Source organism: Phyllostomus discolor, chromosome 5, assembly GCF_004126475.2.
Source record: "Phyllostomus discolor isolate MPI-MPIP mPhyDis1 chromosome 5, mPhyDis1.pri.v3, whole genome shotgun sequence".
Classification (NCBI taxonomy): Eukaryota; Metazoa; Chordata; class Mammalia; order Chiroptera; family Phyllostomidae; genus Phyllostomus; species Phyllostomus discolor.
The window spans coordinates 162,520,007-162,539,628 of record NC_040907.2 but is presented as its reverse complement, the minus strand read 5'-3'; the positions used below and the strand labels follow the sequence as shown (position 1 = coordinate 162,539,628).

The 19,622-nt window shown below is 49.4% G+C and overlaps 1 protein-coding gene across 38 annotated transcripts in view; it reads right to left on the bottom strand.

Moving 5' to 3' along the window:
- Nucleotides 1-230: 230 nt before the first annotated feature.
- The window catches only part of TCF7L2 (transcription factor 7 like 2), a 189,933-nt gene continuing 170,541 nt past the window's right edge, over nt 231-19,622 (bottom strand). For 7 of the 38 annotated variants that reach the window (XM_036027299.1, XM_036027296.1, XM_036027298.1 and 4 more), the window contains 7 exons: nt 16,374-16,514; nt 15,629-15,788; nt 15,075-15,182; nt 9,962-10,010; nt 9,340-9,390; nt 7,996-8,068; nt 231-2,367 (listed from right to left, as the gene is read on the bottom strand). In XM_036027299.1, the coding sequence (XP_035883192.1) occupies nt 1,944-2,367; nt 7,996-8,068; nt 9,340-9,390; nt 9,962-10,010; nt 15,075-15,182; nt 15,629-15,788; nt 16,374-16,514 (1,006 nt within the window). In that variant the 3' untranslated portion in view covers nt 231-1,943. Of the gene's footprint in view, nt 2,368-6,417; nt 8,069-9,339; nt 9,391-9,961; nt 10,011-15,074; nt 15,183-15,628; nt 15,789-16,373; nt 16,515-19,622 lie in introns of those variants that run through there. The other 31 variants (XM_036027301.1, XM_036027300.1, XM_028512326.2 and 28 more) reach the window with 16 other exon arrangements.

Genomic DNA, 19,622 nt, shown 5'->3' with positions numbered 1-19,622 from the left:
TTACAGTACACAAGGTGTGCCAAACGGGCATTACAAATGGCGGGTGGGGCAGAGAGAATCAGTCCCTCAAAAGAGTTCAAGACCACTTTCTGGTATCTAAGTCCCCACCTCCCACCCATCCCAGCAGGTGATCTGCAGTTCCAGCTCGGGAATGAACACTTTGTTCCTGGTGAGGGTGGAGCAAGCTTCCCCAGGGAGAAAATGCAAATCACAGAGACAAGTGACCAGCCTTTATCTGCACACACTAAGTTGCTTTTATTCATCCAGCACGGCATGCTACAGATACTGTACAGCATGAACATTTATTCATTACAAAAATGGCTTCCAAACCATTAAAAATGAAATTGGAATAAGAGCATAAAACGGAACAGTAACATCACAACTGTTAGGAAACATTCAAAGTATTCACAAAAAAAAAAATGTTATAGTTAGCATCTTAATAAACCAGAGAAAAATCGGAGACAGTTTTACAATCGCTTCATGTCAACTACAATGGCACTGAATGAACAGGTTTCAGCTTTATACAGCATTTTGCAACATCAACATGCCTAGGTTTTTTTTATTTTTAAAGTCTGCTACCTACTTGTATGTCGTACGTGTACATAAAAGCGGCAGCTGGTTTTTCCTTTAAGAGTAATCTAATATACAGAATTTTGGCCCTTAAGGGTTTATACCTCTTCATTTAAAATGCTTTTCTGGACAATCTGCTACCAAACACATCTTGTTATAGGTGACATTAAAACTACATACAAATCTACCTATGTAACATCACAGCAAAACATGATGAACAAAAATTACAGCATCCGAAAGAGGGAGAAAGCTGAAGTCACTGAGAATTTTGGCACATAAAGTTTTGCACAGTCAGTCCATGCCCTCACGGGGCAGGGCGCTGGGCTGTGAGTTCAAGGGGAGCCCGGGGGGTTCCCGCTGTTGCTCAGACAGCGTCGCTAAGAGTCCCTCGCTAATTTTCAAGTCTTGTTTCACATAATGGCTTTTAAAGCAACTTTTGTTAATGCTACTGATCCTTAAATGCAACTATTCATGTCCATTTGGCGGCGTCTGGGTTTCATACAGCCAAAAAAAAAAAAAAAAAAGTCAAAAAAGGGAAACAAAAATATATATACATTATTTTATATATAAACTTAAAAACCTTGTACAAATGAGTTGTTATATATAAGATGCTGATGCTAAGGGGGGGAAAAAAACTTTATACAGTTTCAAGAAAAAGGAAAACATACTTTCGAAGGGACGACGTACGGGGCCGACAAGCAATCTCTAAAGCAATAAATACTACTGGTCCGACAGCGCTGTGATTCCATTCACTGTTGAGTGGCATCCCCTCCCCCCAAAGGAACAACACCATGGAACAAGGTATATTAACACATTTTAACCCTTTGTTTCTGTACATTTAAACAATAACAAGTAACATCACAATAAAGGTGGTTTCACACGGGAGAAGAAGGGGGCGGCACTGCATTCGTCGTGCCCTTGTGGTTTAAAAACCAGATGTAAAATGATTGGTTCGCAAGCTCGTATTTAATACAAATAATACAGAACCAACTCCTTCGGGAGGGCTGCTTCAAAATTGCTTCATTTTTTTTTCCTTTTTGTTTTTTAATCAGTCTTTTAAAACTAAGCTATCCGAACTACATAACAGTTATGTATATATATATATTTTTTAAACGCTACAAAGACTTTAAACAGCTGTTGATAAAAATTTTGGTAGAATCATGAGGTTCTTCTCTCATCTACATATTTAAAAGGAGAAATTGAAATAAGAATGGGTCAAATATTGACCAATGAACTCGATAAACATTAACTAATGTAGCCACGTGGCACAAAATTAAGAGTACAAAACAAAACCTTCCAAAAGGGCGGGGGGAGAAAGAAAGAAAAGCGAAATGAAGCACTACACGACACAACCAGGGCTGACGCGGCTGGAGCTATTCTAAAGACTTGGTTACCAGGGAGAGAGGCTGGGGCTGGGTCCCGGCCAGAGAGCTGTGGGAATGTAAGGAAGATGTCGACGGCTGTGCAAGAGATGAGGAGGGCATGATGGGCGGCTGCAAAGCGGCGGGAGGCAGGTCCAGGGCCCCGTTGGGACAGAGGGCAGGGGCCTTGCCGTGGGCGGCCTCGGCAAGCAGGAGGGTGGGCGGCGGAGGCATCATGGACAGGTGGGCCAGGGGGTCGGGCTTCAGGGACAGCGAGAGAGGCTGGGTCTGCTCAGTCTGTGACTTGGCGTCTTGGGCAGGGGAGCCTAGAAGGTTGGGGGAGGGAGGAGGCGAGTCTAGTAAGCTTCCATCTGAAGAGGGTGGACTGAGGCAGCTGCCTTCACCTTGTATGTAGCGAACGCACTTTTTTTTTCTCCTAGAAACAGGGGAGAGAGTTTCTGTGAGTAACGGGCAAAGGTGCAGCGGGAGAGTCATCTAAGTGCTCAGAGTCAAGCTGAAGTCTCCTGGCTGGTGCCCCGCGGGGACGGCACGCCCAGCGGCCGGAGCGCCACTCAAGTTACTCGGGGTGCCGTGCTGCTCGCTGAACTACCGCCCACTCCTAAGTCTGCTCTGGTGAACGAAACAGTTAACTGTCCAGAATTCCCTACCTACCTGCTTCCTCTGTCCCCACTGAATGCCCATGACCCACCCCTGCCCAAACGTAAGTGAGCAGACCCACGGAGGCCACCTGGAGGTGGTGGCCTCGACTGGCCAGACAGCGAGATATGCTGAGAAACTCGTTCTTTCTCTTTGGTTTCCATATTCCCTCACTTTCCCATCACCCGGCCCCCCCCACCCCCCAGCCCCCTGCTCCCACCCCCACGGTGTGTGTGCACATGTGTATAAAGAGAAAGACAGAGCTCCTTCCCGGGCGCCTCGTATGAACATGAAACTCTTAAAATGCTGACTATTGAGCCCACAGAGCTGAAGGCAGCGCTAGCAAGAGGCTTAAAGGTTTCCGACACACCACCACCACCACCACCAACCACCACCACCACCGGGCTGCTGGCGCCCAGAGAGCGGCCGGCTTGTCTGTTAAGAACCACACCAAATCAAGAGAGGTCAGAATCAGGTGAGAGGAGGGGGGAGGGGGAACAAAAAGAAAACAAAATAAACTGAAAAACGAAACAAAAACGAAAAATTAAAAAAAACAAAAACAAAAAAAACCACCGAAAAACAGGTAGAAGAGGATAAACAAAGGTGGAGGAGGGGGAAGAATAAGAAAAACAGAAAATGGTCCAAAGGAACGAGAATAACTGGTTGTATGGCCTGCAGGTTGTGGATTAAATTATGATTCAGAGTTGATTTCTTTTCTTTTTTTTTTTTTTTTAAAGATTGGGGTCTTCCCCTCCCCCACCCCGGAGTGAGAAGGCTGGAAAGGAGAGATGGTGAGGGCGGCGGGGAGGGGCGCCAAGGCCGGGCACTGGAGGGCGCGGCGCGTCACAAGGAAGTGGCGACAAAGAAGAAGTTTGCCAGGGGACCGTGGCATGGACCTTCTTGGGTTTGGGTTACCCTAACTGGTGCTTAAACCACTGAGGCTAATTTTTCTGGCCCTGTATCAAAACCAGAATCTCCTCTTTCTATCTCCTGTTTATGTAAGAAGGAGGGATGAGAATTTCACAGCCTCTCTTGCTTCTTGTCAAAGGTTGGGAAGTCAATTCTTTCAGAGCATGTGACCTCAGAGCTTCCCTTACTATTAATCCCAGTCGGATGGGATAGTATTCGGTAAGAAAGGTAACCCCGGGATCGTGAACCCCGCTCATGCTGTAAACAATAAGGCGGATCCAGGGAACGTGCTGATCTAGGAGAACACAGTCGGAGCCGTGGCCGGTAACACTCCACCTACAAACAAGTGTGTGAGCGCTGGCCAGCTGGCCATCACTGGAAAGCTACGAAGATGCTGGCTGGTTGAAGGCAACCACTGTCGATGACACTGGCCGCTGAAAGGAAGGGGTGGAATGAGTTCTTCCCTGGGTCCGTGCCCCAGAACTGTCCAATCACGCCCCTGAGTGCGGACTCGGCAAGACGGCAGGAAGGAGGAGAGGGGAGAGGGGAGAATGGGAGGGGCATGCTGGGTCTACCCTGCCTCCCGGAGGCCGAGACCCATGGACAGGTGGCCTTGGGGTCTACCAGCCCTTCCCTGGGTTGGAAGGAACTCTAGGGGAGTGAGGGTAGCCCCTCGACCCAGTTTCAAATTGACACGGTTCCTTTTTCTCCTCTGGGATAGACTGAAATCAACGGTGGGTTCTGCTCCCCTCCCAGCAGCCCAAGATAAATAAATAATTAACAGAGTTTTAAACCACCTTAGCCTGCAGATCAAAACATGCTCAAAAAACTAAGATAAGATGTCCATGCATTTTAAAAATGGGGGGAGGGAGGGAATGGAGGTGGGGCGGGGCAGAAGCAACATGGAGAAAGCAACAGGGAGAAATGAGAGGATAGAGGGAGAGAGAGAGGGAGGAAAACAACAGGACACGAGGAACGACACCAAGCAGCATTCCATGCTATATTAGGGCAGAGTGAAAAGACGGGGAAAGCAACTTGGTGGGCTCAAAACAGAATCTTGTTAAAAATGTCCTCAAATAAAATTAGAAACCCTGTGTAGTGAATGAGAGCCCTGATTGGCTGGGCACTCCCCCACCCCGCCCGCCCTCCCTGGGACACGGGAAGTTCCCACGTGTGCTGTGGGGATGAGTGGGGGCACTTTGAACATGGGACATGAAGACAATGAATGACGGAGGGATGCTCCTTCTAATAGGTGGCTGAGCAAAAGGCAGTTGGAACACACACACACACATTTCTGATGAGCCAGAGAATGCCTCGTTTTACAACTTTTCTTAAAAAAAAAACAAACGAACGAACAAACAAACATACTTTGTCCCATTGATTTAGCATCAAGCCAGATCCTGGCAAAGTACAGAGTTTGTTGAGGAAAAAAGGGACAACACTCACCCTCTTACCCTCCCCCACCTAGGCTCCATCTCTAACTAACCAAGGGGTGACCTCTTCAAAATTCATAATTAGGCCCTGGCTGGCGTAGCTCAGTGGATTGAGTGCGGGCTGCGAACCAAAGTGTCGCAGGTTCGATTCCCAGTCAGGGCACATGCCTGGGTTGCAGGCCACGGCCCCCAGCAACCGCACATTGATGTTTCTCTCTTTCTCCCTCCCCTCTCTAAAAATAAATAAGTAAAATCTTAAAAAAATTCATAATTAGCTTCTTATGGGTTTATTCTGAAAAGAAAGAGTTCTTCCTGGTCCTGTTTTGGAGTTTCAGCCTTAAAAGAGCAGAGATACATCAACTAACAGCTTTTAGGGTACAAAAAATACCCCCCAGTGGAACAAAAACGGCCCCCCAGGACCGCTCCAATGGTGCCGCAGGGGGAGAGGACTCCTAGGAGGAGCACGGGGCCTCTCGGCACCCACATCAACGCTGCACTTCAGGGAGCCGTGTACACGAAGCAGCTGCAAAGGGTTTTGGTTGGTTTTGTTTTGGGTAAAAACGTCATGAGAATTCTGGTCTCTGAGGAAGACCCTACACCAAGGCTTTAAGGGAGCAGGGTACGGGCTGTGCCTGACTGTCTGTCCTGCTGATGTTGGTGCTTTTACCACCCCCCCCCCCAATAAAAAGCCAAGTCTAACGCGCAGTAACTGCTTCCAAATCAAAAAAGGGATTCAAAAACCACCCCTCACCTCCTGTGAATGAAACACAAAAACCAGGCAACCAACCATACTGCCGAGGTGTGCACATGGCCGTCCATCTCTACAGATGGAGAGAGACCCTCCCTCAAAGCGGACCCTGTGGTTAGCTCATCCTTGGCCACGGCAGGGCGTCTCCCAACAGGCTTCCCAGCTAGTTACCCTCCTCCTCGGCACGAATGGAACCCTCACACAAATCCACTGCCTGGACAGACCGGGTAAGCAGAGCTCTGTCTTCTGGGCTTACCCTAATTAAATTAAACACCTAACTCCTTGCATCAACTTCGTCATAAAACCCTTCTCTGTCGCACAGAGAAGACCTGGGACTGTGTGGAAAGGACATTTGCCATCTCTGTGAACACTGCCATCTTGAAGAATGACTGAGAATCCCTCTCCTGCTGGGTGTTCACCCAAGGCTCCCCCCATCCTCAACTCAACGCTCAGAGGGTCATCACCTGGGGGAGTTCCCTCTCCATCAAGACTCTCTCAGGCCCTCTCTCCCCTAGAGGTGTGGTCAGCGCCAGGCACTCCAGCAAGCTCTCTCGTAAGGCATTGGGGGGTGGGGGCAGGGGGGAGGAGACACGGGAGCGTCGTGGGCATGCACGTAATGGGATGGACATCTGATCTAACGTCTAAACACGGAACGCATGGCAAAGGCATGGAGGAGAGGGACACGTGACAAAGGAGGCACTACAAACAGAAAAGCGTGTTTGGGTGTTGAGATACCTACCATCACAATATTCCAAATTCAAAGACTGCTTGTATCAGAACAAAGAAACAACAAATTTAACCAAGGTGATCATTAAAGGAGAGGAAATGAGACAGGAACTAGTTGGCATCCCTCCACCAAGAAGGAAGTACCTACACCTTCCCTGAAATTACAGGTTGGGTGGAAGCCTGCAGGTGGAACGTGGGCGTTTAATCTGGCGCTTCTGAGTCATTTGGAACCAGTGCTCTCTCTCTCTCTCTCTAAACAGAGATGTGTGTGTGCTTCCCCGAGGGCCGGCGGCACTGCAGCGTGGCACTGCAGGCGTCTTTGCTGCGGCCCTTTAGCGGGTGCGCGCCGCTCCATGCCACGCTTCTGTCCAGCCCTGTAAAACGATGTCAGCTAACCCAGTTTCTCTATGCGGACGTGTGGTTTTTCGACATAAAACAAAATAACAAAACAAAACCAAAAGAAGCCTGCCCCAGAGCACTTCTCCAAGTGTCTTGACTCCGAGTGCATGGGAATGCTATTTAATGCTGCCGGTTTCTGCTCATTCTATGCTCAGCACACAGGCCACGGGAGTCTTCATAGAGCCGGGCCAGTTCCAGGATGCTGGCTTTCCAAACAAAAGGGTAAATGCCTGTCCTGGTTTGTCAGGGTCGTGTCTGGGCCCTGCCACCAGCGTTATGTCATTTGTAAGAGGAGAGGGGAAGAGAGGAAGAGAAAGTGGGGAGAGGACACGGCATAAAATTAGCAAGGGAATTTTGAAGAATGAGGATCATTAGTCATTGATGCGAGTGCGGGAGGAGGTGGGAAAAGGGTCAAAATATATTGACACACTAAGTACAGAAGGACAGAGTGCTTTGATTTTCCCAAAGGCCTCGCAGTGGTCATATACCTGCACGGTTTGCACCATAAAGTCTGTCGGTCAAGCCCGAACAGTGCCCGACACTTCTTTGGAGTATTTGCATCTGTTAGCATAAGGTAAACACAAAAAAATACAACACAATGGTGGGTCGTGCTCAGTTGGATGTGCAATCTCAGCTACAGCTGACTTGTCTTCTACATCACCTTGGTTCTATTTGATTGTCTTCCCTCACCAAGGGCATGAAAGGAAAGGACTTCTATGAGTCAAAAGGAAAAAAAAATAAAATAAAATAAAACGATAAAACGCACACACACAAAAAAAACAACAACCAGAAACCAAAAAACAACAAGGAAAAATAAATAAAAACAGAGAAGAGAAGAGGAGGGAAGAAGGTGACGCTGTTTGCTTCTACCTAGGCAGGATTACGGTGGAGGTCACTGAGCCCCATCCTGGGCCGGCGTGAGGAGGGGGGCGGGCAGGCCGCGTTCCCTGGGAGGGGCGTGCGGGGGTTTGCTGTCGCGGACCCGAGGAGGCACAAGTGATGCTGTTTTACAGTGGCATTGTGGCTAGCAGCAGCGGGGGGACACGCACGTCCCTCACAGAGCAGTGTCCCGCGCCCTCGTGTCTCCTAAGATCCACACACAGAGCTACAAAGCGACAGGCCAGAGAGGGGGGAAAGGACCGAAGAGACCAGCTGCAAACCAGCACAGCGAATCTGGGAAATCTATACACACCTGCAAGGGCCGCACCAGTTATTCTGTTGATCAAGGCCAAAGCGCGCTCGGCATTTCTTAGGAGCGCTCAGGTCTGAATGAGTTCAAGAGAGAAGCGAGCAGAGGAGGAGGACATGGGAGGGAGAGAGAGAGAGAGAGAGAGAGAGAGAAAGAGAGAGAGAGAGAGGGAGGGAGGGGGGAGAGAAAGATACAAATAAGAAAAAAATAAAAATAAAAAAGGGAATAAATCAATGACCTGGTTACTAATTACAAAATATTGACTTTCGATTTTTAACTTTCTTTAATGACAAAAAAAAAAAGGTAAAAAAAGTCACATTCTTATTCAACTTGTGAAATTAGCTGTTGCAAATAAAGCTGCAGTATCCCTTCATTAAGGACTGTCGGGTTCGGTTTGAGATGATAAAGCGGAGTTCGATACTGAAGAGCTAGCTTTTAAATAACATTTTTCCACTTTTGGTTCTGCTTTCCTTTTATTTATTTTTTTTGGCTCTCAATTTGTTTTTCTTAAAGAAGAAAACAAAGCAAAGGAGGGAATTAAGTTTGTAACATGCTTTTTTCTTCTCAGAGTACAACAGTTTAAAAAAAAAAGAAAAACACTACAAATAAAAACAGAACAAAATGAAACAAAACAGAAGGAAATAAAGAAAGAAAAAGGTTGTGGTACTGGGATATTGCAGCTTTTGGAAAGTTCATCTTTTCTTTTTTAATCTATTTTCATTAATATGAAGAGAGGGACAGAGAGAGGTGAGTAAACAGACTGTGAGGATGAGCTGTGAAGGGTGAGTTAGGAGCTCACAGCAGCATTTAAGCAGGTACAGTTAGTCAGATGCTAGCGGGCTTGCAAATTAGGAGCAGCAAAAGGAAGAAAAAAAACTAAAATAAAAAAGCAAAGGAAAAAAATAATCATACTGTGGATGCATGCTTGCGTGAGAAAACTTAGTGGGAGTGATGAAAAAAAAAATGCCATTAGATTAAGGAGGTTTATTACTGAATTCCTTCCATTTTTTGGTTTAACCAGTCTCTTTTAAAGAAATACTGCATATTCAATTTGCACAGTTAGTTCAATTCTAAATCACTGTCACCACTGCTTAAACAACTGTTATGGGAAAAATAAATAAATAAACAGAGCAAATGTTAAATTAAATAAATAAAAAAACAAAAACAAAAACACAAAAGCAACTGAAAAAAAAATTCTACCGAAACATACAAAACCGAGTAGATGGTCATTTTAAAGAATGTTCAAATGTCATACGTGTTTAATGTTAATCAAACTATAATGGCAAGAAAAATGAAAAAAAAAAACAGTTTAGCAACTATTTTAACGACTCAAAATGACATTAGCACCTGTAATCGGAGGAAGTGAAAGGCAAGGATTTAGGAAACATTCGCTGTGTTCTGAAAAAAAAGAACAAATTATACAAAGCCTTCAAAATGTTTTTTGTTTGTAATAGCCTGGCCTTCTCCAAGGGACCTCTGAGATTGCCTATGCAGTATTTCTAAGTTCTTCTAGAGAATGACAAACCTCCTTAATTTAAGTTGGGTGCAATTTACCACTGTAAAGGCATGCATCGGAACATTCAGGCACGGCCCAGTTAATACCGAACACTCACACCCCCGCTCCCCCCGGCCCCTCCTCACCCCGCTCAGACACACATAGAATAAGCAGACTGGAGAGACCCCTCCTGGGCATGCCTACCCTCTCCAGTTACAGGCTCTACAGTGACTTAAAAACACATTCCACTAGAATTACAATGTGCTTTTCATGCAACAATGAACGTTACTAGCTTTAAAAGGGCAGTCATGAAGCAATTAATTAAAATGCATAAACAAAACGGCTGGCTAAGATGGGTTCCCCCACCACAGTCTTGGCCTTGAGTCTCTCCTACCCCCCTGGATAGCAGCCTGACATAAAAGAGCGGCCCTCGAGAGCACCGCTCCTGCCTGCGCCCTCCTCCTCCTAGCTTACCATTGGTCTCCCCGGGCTGCTTGTCCCTTTTCCTCTTCTTCTTCTTCCCCTAGATGAACAGAGAAGACACAGGGAATTACTGCAGGAAACAGATGGCAGGAGGGTGTTGGGGCTCACCTGGAAAGGAGGCGGGAGGAGGGGAGCATCCTGCTCTCCGCACCCACACCGGTGTCTGGAGAGCTCCCTACCCCCAGCCCCCTTCACCCAAAGGCCCAGGTGAACTGCGCTCTAGCTAGGAGGACACAGGCCCAACAGGAGAAGAGAAGGAATCCATGTGGATGCAGGAAAGGCCTCTTCGCCGCACGCTCTGCCCATCCTCAAGGCTGACCCAGAGCATCCGACTCCATAGAACAGATGGGGAAGACTTAGGGTGGGGGGGTGGGGGAGGTGGGGCAGACAGGGCTGGGAGTGGCCTGAGAGCCCGTGGCCACAGGACAAATGAACGCTGGCTGGGGAGACTGGGGGCGCTTAGAGCCTGCCGGCCGCATTCGGATCCCTCACTGAGGCCAGAGGTCCTCACTCTGAACCAAAAATTAAAAGCTTGAGTAGTGGCTTTTTTCTTAGAGCTGCAGCGTGGGCCTTGGGTTTAAAAAAAAAAAAAAAAAAAAACAGAAGGGGAAATTAAAAAAAAGGCAAAACAGAACAAAAAAATCACCTGAGCTCCTTTTAAAACTGCTGAACGGACCTCCATAAAAGGGGGGGGGGGGAGTTATCTCCGTTCCCCTCTCCCATCAGGATTATAATACCCCTAATAACAACGGCTAATGTTTGCTGAGCACATACTATGTGCCAGCCGCGATTCCAACAGTGCCATGCACATCGACTCATTCATGCTCACACAAGCCTGGACAACGGGCATCGCCGTCATTCCGATTTTACACTTAAGGAAACCGAGGGGCAGAGAGGTTCCGAAACCTTCCTGAGATCACAAAACCGGCGAATGGTGGGGGCAGGACAGGACCCCGGGTGGTCTTGGTGCCACAGCCCCTACCCACTAAGCCATGCTGCCCGCACATTGAACGCACCACCCTCCTCGGGAGGTTTCAGACTGATTACGGGAGATGTGGTGATCGCACACAGTCCTTCGCCTCCTCCAGCCCGACCCTCCTCGAACCCTGACAGTGTGCTGTGGCCGCGGGCACGGAACCGAAACAGGAGGGGCTCTGGAGGGCGACCGCCTCAGTCTAGACTGGACACCGCTTCTCCCTCGCCTCAGCAGCGCCGGTCCCACCCCCATCCACGAGCTGAGCTGGCTGCCGGGGGCGCAGGACGCGGCACAGACAGAAGGCGCGGTTCCACGTCTCCGTGTGTTTCTGAGTCTCTGAACACTACCTCTGCCTACAGGTGCTCGCAGTGCCTGGCATGAACCCCAGAAGAGAGAAGAACGGAGACAGGCAGAAAACCTGAGAATCCACAAGGCCCTGTGAGGAGGAACTCGGGGTGGAGGGGACACAGAGCTTTGGCCTCGCCCCAGAGCAGAGAGCCAGCTGTTTCAGAGAAAGCCTCTCTTTTCTCTCTATCTCGGAGCCTGTACCACTTGGGAATTTGTCTTGGCCTTCAGTCCAGTGTTTCCATTTGAACATTTTATGTTCCTAGATACACAATGGGAGGGAGGGAGGGAGGGAGAGATGGAGAGAGGGAGGGAATGAAGCAGGAAGGGGGGAGAAGGAAGGAAGACAGAGAGGGAGGGAAGGGAGGGAGAAGGGAGAGAGGGAGGAGGAGAAGGAGGCAGAGAGGGAGGGAAGGAAGGAAGGGGGGAGGGAGGGAGGGAGGAGGAGGGGAAGGAGGGAGTGAGGGAGGAGGGGAAGGAGGGAGAGAGGGAGGGAAGGGAGGAGGTCATGTACCTTCTCAAGAACCCTAACCTGTCCCCCCCACCGTCTGTGCCTCTCCTGTGTAAGAAGCCAAGTGCCACCGGCCATCTGGGAACAGACAGGCGGGTCAGGTCAGTGTCAGTTTATGGAGGAGCCTGAAGTCCAAGCTCAGCTGAGCATGGGGGTGTCTGCATCCACCTGCCCTGCCGAGGGCTGCTCAGTCACCTCTGACGCCATGGATTTCCAGCTTCCGCCCTCTCACAACACCCTCCACAAGGCAGCTGGGAGTTCCACTGCTCATGGGAAGCTGTCAGTTTAGGGCAAAAAACGGAGATGGCGTGACTGAGGAAATGACCATTTAGAGTGAAGGCTTCTAAAAGGCAGGGACTGCGCTTCAAATAGAAAAGGACATGAAGAAGCTTAATAAACACTATTTAGCAAGGAGGGAGACGCATCTCAAGGGAGACAGACACAACATTATCTCTTTTAGTTAAAAAAAAAAAAGCCCTAAAATGTGGTGGTGAGGAGAAAAAAGCTCTAGATTGATCTCCTTTACGTCATCTAGCAGAACTAGGCGGGAAAGCACGTTCTAAGACAATGCCAGGGGTTAGATGTCACTGTGCTCGTGGACGTGCCAAGTCCACAACCCAAGTGGGACCGTTTCTCGCGACTCCAGCTTGCTAAGGTGGTGATGGAGACTCTGTCATCACTTGGCTGGAAACGTGGGAATGTGGAAGAGGCATGAGGTTAACTCAGAAAACTTTCCAGAAGAACCTTTTAGGTTTTATAATGACCAAAGTAATGTATATAAACTTCTATGTCAATTCAGTTAAAAAAAAACACGAACAAGTTCACACCACACATTCATAAAAGCTTTAAGTCTTGATTGTTGCTCCACAGACTGTTTCCTGGGGGGTGGATGGATGGGTGGATGGATGGGTGGGTGGGTGGAAGGAAGGGGGGCATAGGGAAGGAATGGGGGTGTGCATGCATTCACACCCATGGGAGGCATCTGGCGGTACCACATACAAGAAATAAAGTCCCTATGGCCCCCAATCCAGATCTACCCCCTAACTTTCAAGTCTTACCCGGGGTCCCCAACGACACCAAACCCCTTCCAAATGTAAAGCTAATCTAATGTCATTCAAGTGCCTCAGGGACCTTCTAAAACCTAGAAAGCACTTCACAAAAAGCCTCGGGCAACACCTTATCTAACCAAGTAAATAATCGCAGCATTCCTTGGAAGCTATCACAATGTGGGCCTTGTACCTCAGTGGAGATTTCACCCTGCACAACTCCAGGGGGCAGCACGCACATAGTCTGCCGTGTAAATAGCACACGCTCGAGTTGTGCAGTGCACGCTCTGCACAGCTGTACATGAAGTCCCTCCTATGACCCAAAATGCCTATTGGGGATATGATATGTACAGAGAAGCTGGATTCCTCTTGGTGGTACCCGTCTAGATTACTCAAGGATTTGGGTCTGTGGCAGGTAGAAGCTGGAGCCGAACTCCAAAGACGTCTGACCTGAAACCAGGAGGAGTGGTTCTGAATGAGCCTGTTACATGTACGTGTGGAAGCCGCAGGGCCTGCCTGCCTGCCTGCCGCTGCAAAGCTCCGCCTGGAGGTCGGGGGGTGGGCAGCAAGCCCGCGGCAGAGCAGCAACTTTCTCATGCCCTTCCTTTCCACTCCACAAGAAAGGCCCCCCCCCCCCCCCCCGCCCCACTGCACACATGCTGAGGACAAATGGGAAGGTCCCAAAGCAGCTCAGACCCCGGGGGACATGACCATCTGTGAGTGACAAGGGCTCTGAGCAGAGCCACCGTGCCATGGAGCAGTACTAGCACTAACTCAGGTCTCCACTCCCAGGAGGGATATAACCTAATGGGTCCAGCTAAGGGCAGCAGGACCTAGAGGGGGATGAGGGTGGGGCTGGGGGGAGTGGACCCACGGGAGTGAAGCCCAAAGCTCTCAGCTCTCCTTCCTCCTTCGCCCACACCGCCAAGAGCTGACTAACAAAGAGGCGTTTGAAGGTACAAGAACAAAAAGGGAAGAAACCCTAAAATGCCCATCCTAGCAAGTAGAAGCCAGCCTCCCCTCAGGACTCTCATATTCCTGCAGATTGCTGCGACTTCCCGGTGGCTGTAAGTGCTGCGACAAGTACATACGTCTGATGTGACTCAGAATCCCCACAGTACCACGTGCCACTGTCAGTCTGCAATCGGCAATGACTGAACGGCTGTCAACCCGCACACAGAGAGAGCTGCTTCAGCACGGGTGGTGGCCGCGAGGGAGCCGGCCAGGGAGCCCAGCCTGGCTCTGTGACACCGACAAGACCCAGGACGGGAAGCCTGTTGCTGGCATTAAGACGAGTTTTGTCCCACATCCCTGAAAAGCTGGTTGGTAAAATCACTTCATAAAACCAAATGCTAGGCAGTAAGGTGACAGGCAAAATGAGAGACATTTCCTTCGTCTAGAGAGGAGAGCGAACCCAGAACCCAGAACTTGAGCTAATGAGCAAAACGCAGAACACGGAGGAGCGGTGGGAGGTGACGGCGCCTTCGGAGAGCAGCGATTAGGGGAGCGGAACCGTTGAGAGTCACGGCCACTGCCACGACTGAGAAACAACCCTCAGGGTTTCCCCAACCCCAGGAGAGAACGTGCGGCCAACCCTGCAGCCAGCAGAGTCCAGGAACACACACAGCACACAAGACACACCTCTGTGTCCCCCCTTGCTGGGTCCCCGCCCAAGGATGACTTCTACTGGCAACTTTCAGGGATATTCCAGCCATGCCCCTCACAGGATGCACTAGGCCCCCGACTTCTACAGCACCACCGAGAAGGCAACTGTTTCGTTTTCCCCTCTCTTAAGGGTGAAGGCCCTGCGTGAAGATCTGTGAGGAATGAAACTCCCTGCCTCCACCCCCACCCACTTCCCTGCGAGGCCGCCCCAGGGACCGCTGCTGAGAAGCACATGAGCCCCACTGGAAGCATCCTACAGCCCTGTCTCTTCAAAGACACGGGCAAGGTGTGGAAAGCCCCAGACGGACCTCGCGGGTCCTGAACCAGAGCAGCGGAACCGCAGCCTCCCCCCTGCTTCCTGACTGCGCTGGCAGAGCCAGGCTGGAGGCCAAGGCAAGCCCCTCCAAGCCTGGTGCTCGGACGAGGAGCTGACGGCCCCAGCAGTGGGCAGACTGAACGGCGCTGAGGCCTGATCCAAGTTGGCAGTCGGGGTCCCCATGTCCACCTGGACACCCAGCGCACATCTACAGACCCTAGTCCTGAGAAAAACGATCCACCTACGTAGTTATCCCGTGCGGACCAGCCGGGGTACAGCTGCATGTGAAGCTGTCGCTCCTTCCGGGCCAGCTCGTAGTATTTTGCTTGCTCTTCTCTGGACAGTGCGTGCCACTGGTGGGGACGTGGGGGGGGAGAGACAGAGAGAGAGAGAGACAGGCAGAAACATTACGGGCTGCACTGCGGTGGAGGGGTGAAGGGCGCTTCTCTTCCAGCGGGCCCATCAGAAACTGCGTCACCTGCAGGTGCTGGCGGTCGGTCTGCGGGGTCCTGGCGCTAGCAGGAGCGCCCAGACAGAAACCATGCATGGTCGCCTACGTCATTGCATCAGATCTGCCCTCTCTCTGGGGGTGGGAGGAGATCGCGGCTGTGGCTGTTTTCTGAACGTCATGTGAACATGGAGGGACTTGTCCTGACTCCAGGAAGGCCACTGAAGGAGTCAGAGTGTGACTGAAGGAAAAGGACTCTCCGGACAAACGGGGAGATCGGGACATTCAGTCACCCCACCTGCTGCACCCTCGTCTGTCCTCCGCTCTTCTCCCAGCGAGGGAGCCACCTACCCTTCGCCCCAGGATCTGGTTGATGGCCGCGCTCTCTTTCAACGTGCACTCGGCGACGACCTTTGCTCTCATTTCCTTCATATACAACATGAATGCGTTAAGAGGTTTCTTTATGTGCGGCTTCTTCTTTTCTTCTTCCTTTTTGGAGTCCTGATGTTTTCTGCATGTAGACAAAACAGACAGACAGGACCCAATAAGCAATCGCGAGGTCCAACTTCCTCTACAGCGTGGAGCCCATCTCGCTGGTTCCTCAACACCCAAACCCAGAAGTTTTAAATGAAAAGCACACTTCCACTTTTGGTCTTCTCCACCCTGGAAAATGAAACAAACAAACAAAAAAAGCCAGGGCGAGGACTAGGGGAACAGTGAGATTTTTGTAATCACTTGCTCGAGTTTCACAAACACACAATTTTCCCAGGCTGGAGGGGGAAGCGCCCGTGGCTGCCGGTGTCTCATGTGTGGAGGACAGAGCTCCTAACGTGCAGTGACAGGGTTAGGGACAGGGTCATGGCTGCAAACCCCAGCCCAACCACGCATACACAAAAAGAGTTCTCTACTGTCCCCCACCCTGTGCACTCTCTCCCTTTCTGTAAGAGTCCAGAGCCCACACGAGCTGGGTGTTTGCTGGAATCCCAGCAGACTGCCAGCCCTGGGCAGAGCCACCACGCACGCAGGAGCCACCAGACCCACCGCCCTGGGCCGGACGCAGTGGTGGAGAGAAAGCAATCCAAAGAGCCACACTTACGAGCTGTGGAGCGAGCCGACGTCACTCTGGGAGGATTCCTGTTTGACTGTTGGCGTGACTATGGCCGGGTGGGGGATGCCGGTCGTATGGAGAGTGTGATGTGGTGGGACCATGTGGGGAGGGAACCTAGAAGACAGAAAGCTGTGTAAATCGTCAGAATCAAAATGAATGAATGGGGAGGGATGTGTACACACAATTAAAAAAAAACACAGCAACATAACACTCACATGAAAGCAACCCAAGGCATATGAAACCTGTCAGCATTAATTAGTGATAAATTAAACATAATGATCCTCATAATGTCATTAAAGCCAATCTTCCCCTTCATGATTGTGACTGACACGAGACATTATGATTTTTAATATCTTCAGCAAAAGACACATTTCAGGGACGTCCTTGGGCGGGAACTCGGGCTGGGATGACCTGCTGGAACCACGCGGCCACTTGTTTTTGAGGTATTATTCGTGGCATCTAAGAAGCCAATTTCCTAAGTCCTAATCAGCACCAGAACGAAAGGTGAAACCTTTTGTTATGTATTGACAGCTGAATAAAATATTCATGCCGCCGAAATGTACACACATTTCTGACAATGCTGCACAGACCTCATTAGGCCTCATTCTGCTGATGGGAGAGCAACGTAATTTTTATTTTCCTTCCGCTGCTGTGCCCCGTCGTTTTAACGGGAGTGGGGGCGAATGAGGCAGCAAGATGGGGAAAATCCAAATATTTCCCATTTGGTTCTCCGCATAAGTCACGGACATTTTACGTAAGTTTGTATCTTCCTACGGAAAGCTGCAAAAGCAAGCACCACCTAACATCCCACCAAGTGGTGAACTCCGATTTGTTCGCCCTCTCCTGCTCTAAAATTCTAGCATTCTTCAATTATTTTTACTTAATGTAGTGTTCATGCATTCACCTTCTAAATGATTACTGAAAGTGTAAATAAAGACAATTAAGCTTGTGTTGTCTCTTCTAATACTGTTTATTTTTAGGGAAGTCCTTTGAAACACTAGTTACACCCCCTAAACTGGCGATTCCCAACAAGGCAGAATAGCCAGGACATAAAGAGCTAATTTCACCTGGCTGGCGTAGCTCAGTGGATTGAGTGCAGGCTGTGAACCAAAGTGTTACAGGTTCGATTTCCAGTCAGGGTATATGCCTGGGTTGCAGGCCATGACCCCCAGCAACTGCACATTGATGTTTCTCTCTCTCTCTCTCTCTATCTCCCTCCCTTCCCTCTCTAAAAATAAATAAAATAAAATCTTAAAAAAAAAAGAGCTAATTTCAAAATACGCTTGGCCCATCTGCAAACAGACCACCGAGTCTGGCAAAGAGCTTTCACATTTTCTGATAGGCTCGTACTGGGCCAGCAGAACCACCCCTCCGAGAGGAAAACATAGTCGGTCCTCAAATTCATTGACGGTTCCTGAGACTTGAAGCAAAGCAACGTACAACTAAACCGATTTTACCCTACGCTAACTGATACAAGCAAGAGAGAAGTTCCTATGGCATCTCATCGGTGTTGTACCATGATGGTATTTGAAGAAGAGATGTTATTTGAGGACCCGCTGCACACGACTTGCAAAGCAGGGGAAGGGGCACCAAGCAGAGAATCCTGAGAGAAAACAAAAAGGGCAGCCTTCCAGCTCCAACTGGCCGAGGCCATGCCAATGAAGGGGGGTGGGGGGGGGGGCTGTTCGGGTGGAGGGGGACCCCGGCCTTCTTAACAAACCCAAACTGAAACAGTCCTAAGTCCTACCCACTGTCCGGGGCACCACCACCCGCTCTTTAGGAAGCCGGGTCTGGTGGGAGGTGCTAATGAGGGTTATCATGACAGCTATTTCAAAAGGCTCCTGTATTTATCTACCACGTTCTTTCCATAGGTGGACTGAAGATGAAAATAATTTCCATTTAACCCAAATAGTGCGACAAATGTTAAGCTGGAAGATGACAAAAATTAAACTACTGACTGAATCTGTACAGATCAACAGAGGAAACACCAGTAAGCAACACGGGCCCAGAACCACAGAAATGCCATCCCACACGGCCCCCTCCCGCCCCTGCCTTATGCAAGCCAGGATCGAAGTTTGGTGCGCATGCCAGGATTTAATACAAGTCATGTGAGTCCTTTCAGAGTTTAAAAAGGAACAGAAGAAAAAAAAAAACACCCTATGAGAAAAACAGAGAGAGAGAATATAAATGAATGTAAGAATGAGAGAGAGAAAAAAACCAAACGACCTCAACCCCCTTCCCCGGGAAAGAAACGGAAAGCAAACCCCTGGGAAAGCACCTGGGCTCCCCGCATACACCTGGTTCCTCCCCGACACTCGCAGGCCTCTGAGGGAACCTAAGCCAAGGATGTGTGTTCTCGGAAGCCCTTGGATATAAAAGGGCTGGGTGCAGAGGCAGATTTTACCGTGAATTTTACAGGCTTGACATTCCTCAAATACATGTGTTGCCTTCCTGCTGAATGAGAATATGTATACAGACTAGAGGGAGAGATGGGGGGGAGGGGAGGGGAGGGAGGGAGGGGGAGAGAGAGAGAGAGATAGAGAGAGAGGTGGGGGGAGAGGAAGCAACATAAAAACGTGTGTGTGTGTGTGTGTGTGTGTGTGTGTGAGAGAGAAATACCGTAAGGAGACACCACAGTTTGAGGACATTTTGGGGTGGAGAAAAATTTCCAGTGCAGCATGAAGAACAAACACTACCTAAACACACTCATATAATCTGAAAAATGGACAGCAGAGAAAGAGTCTCTGTGTTGTGTGTGTGTGTGTGGGGGGGGGGGGGGGGCTATATGCATACTTTCCTTAAGAAATTCCTTGATGCAGACAACTGTTTCATGAAATGCAATAAACACCCTAAAAATTCGAAGCAGCTCATTATATGCCCCCGTCTGCTTTTATGGCTCCAAGCCAGAATCTTAACTTGTTAAGGACAACTAATTTTTGTTTCTGGCTGTCTCAGGGGCTTCTCTCTTACTCACTCTCACTTTACTTCACTGTTGACACGTTTCTGTTAACTGGATGTCATCTGCTGGCCTTGATTTTATGCACAAGCAGTAGGATGCATTTTCCTGTGCAACAATCCAGCTTTGAGTTGCATTAGGTTTGTCATTATTCTCTCATTTTCCCCCTTGCACTTGTAACATTTCATCTCTTCCTGCCTTATTTTTTGTGAGCCACGGTGCACCCACATTATGGTTTATACATGATCTCTCTCCCTTTGAAGTCGGCAGATTTCAGAGCC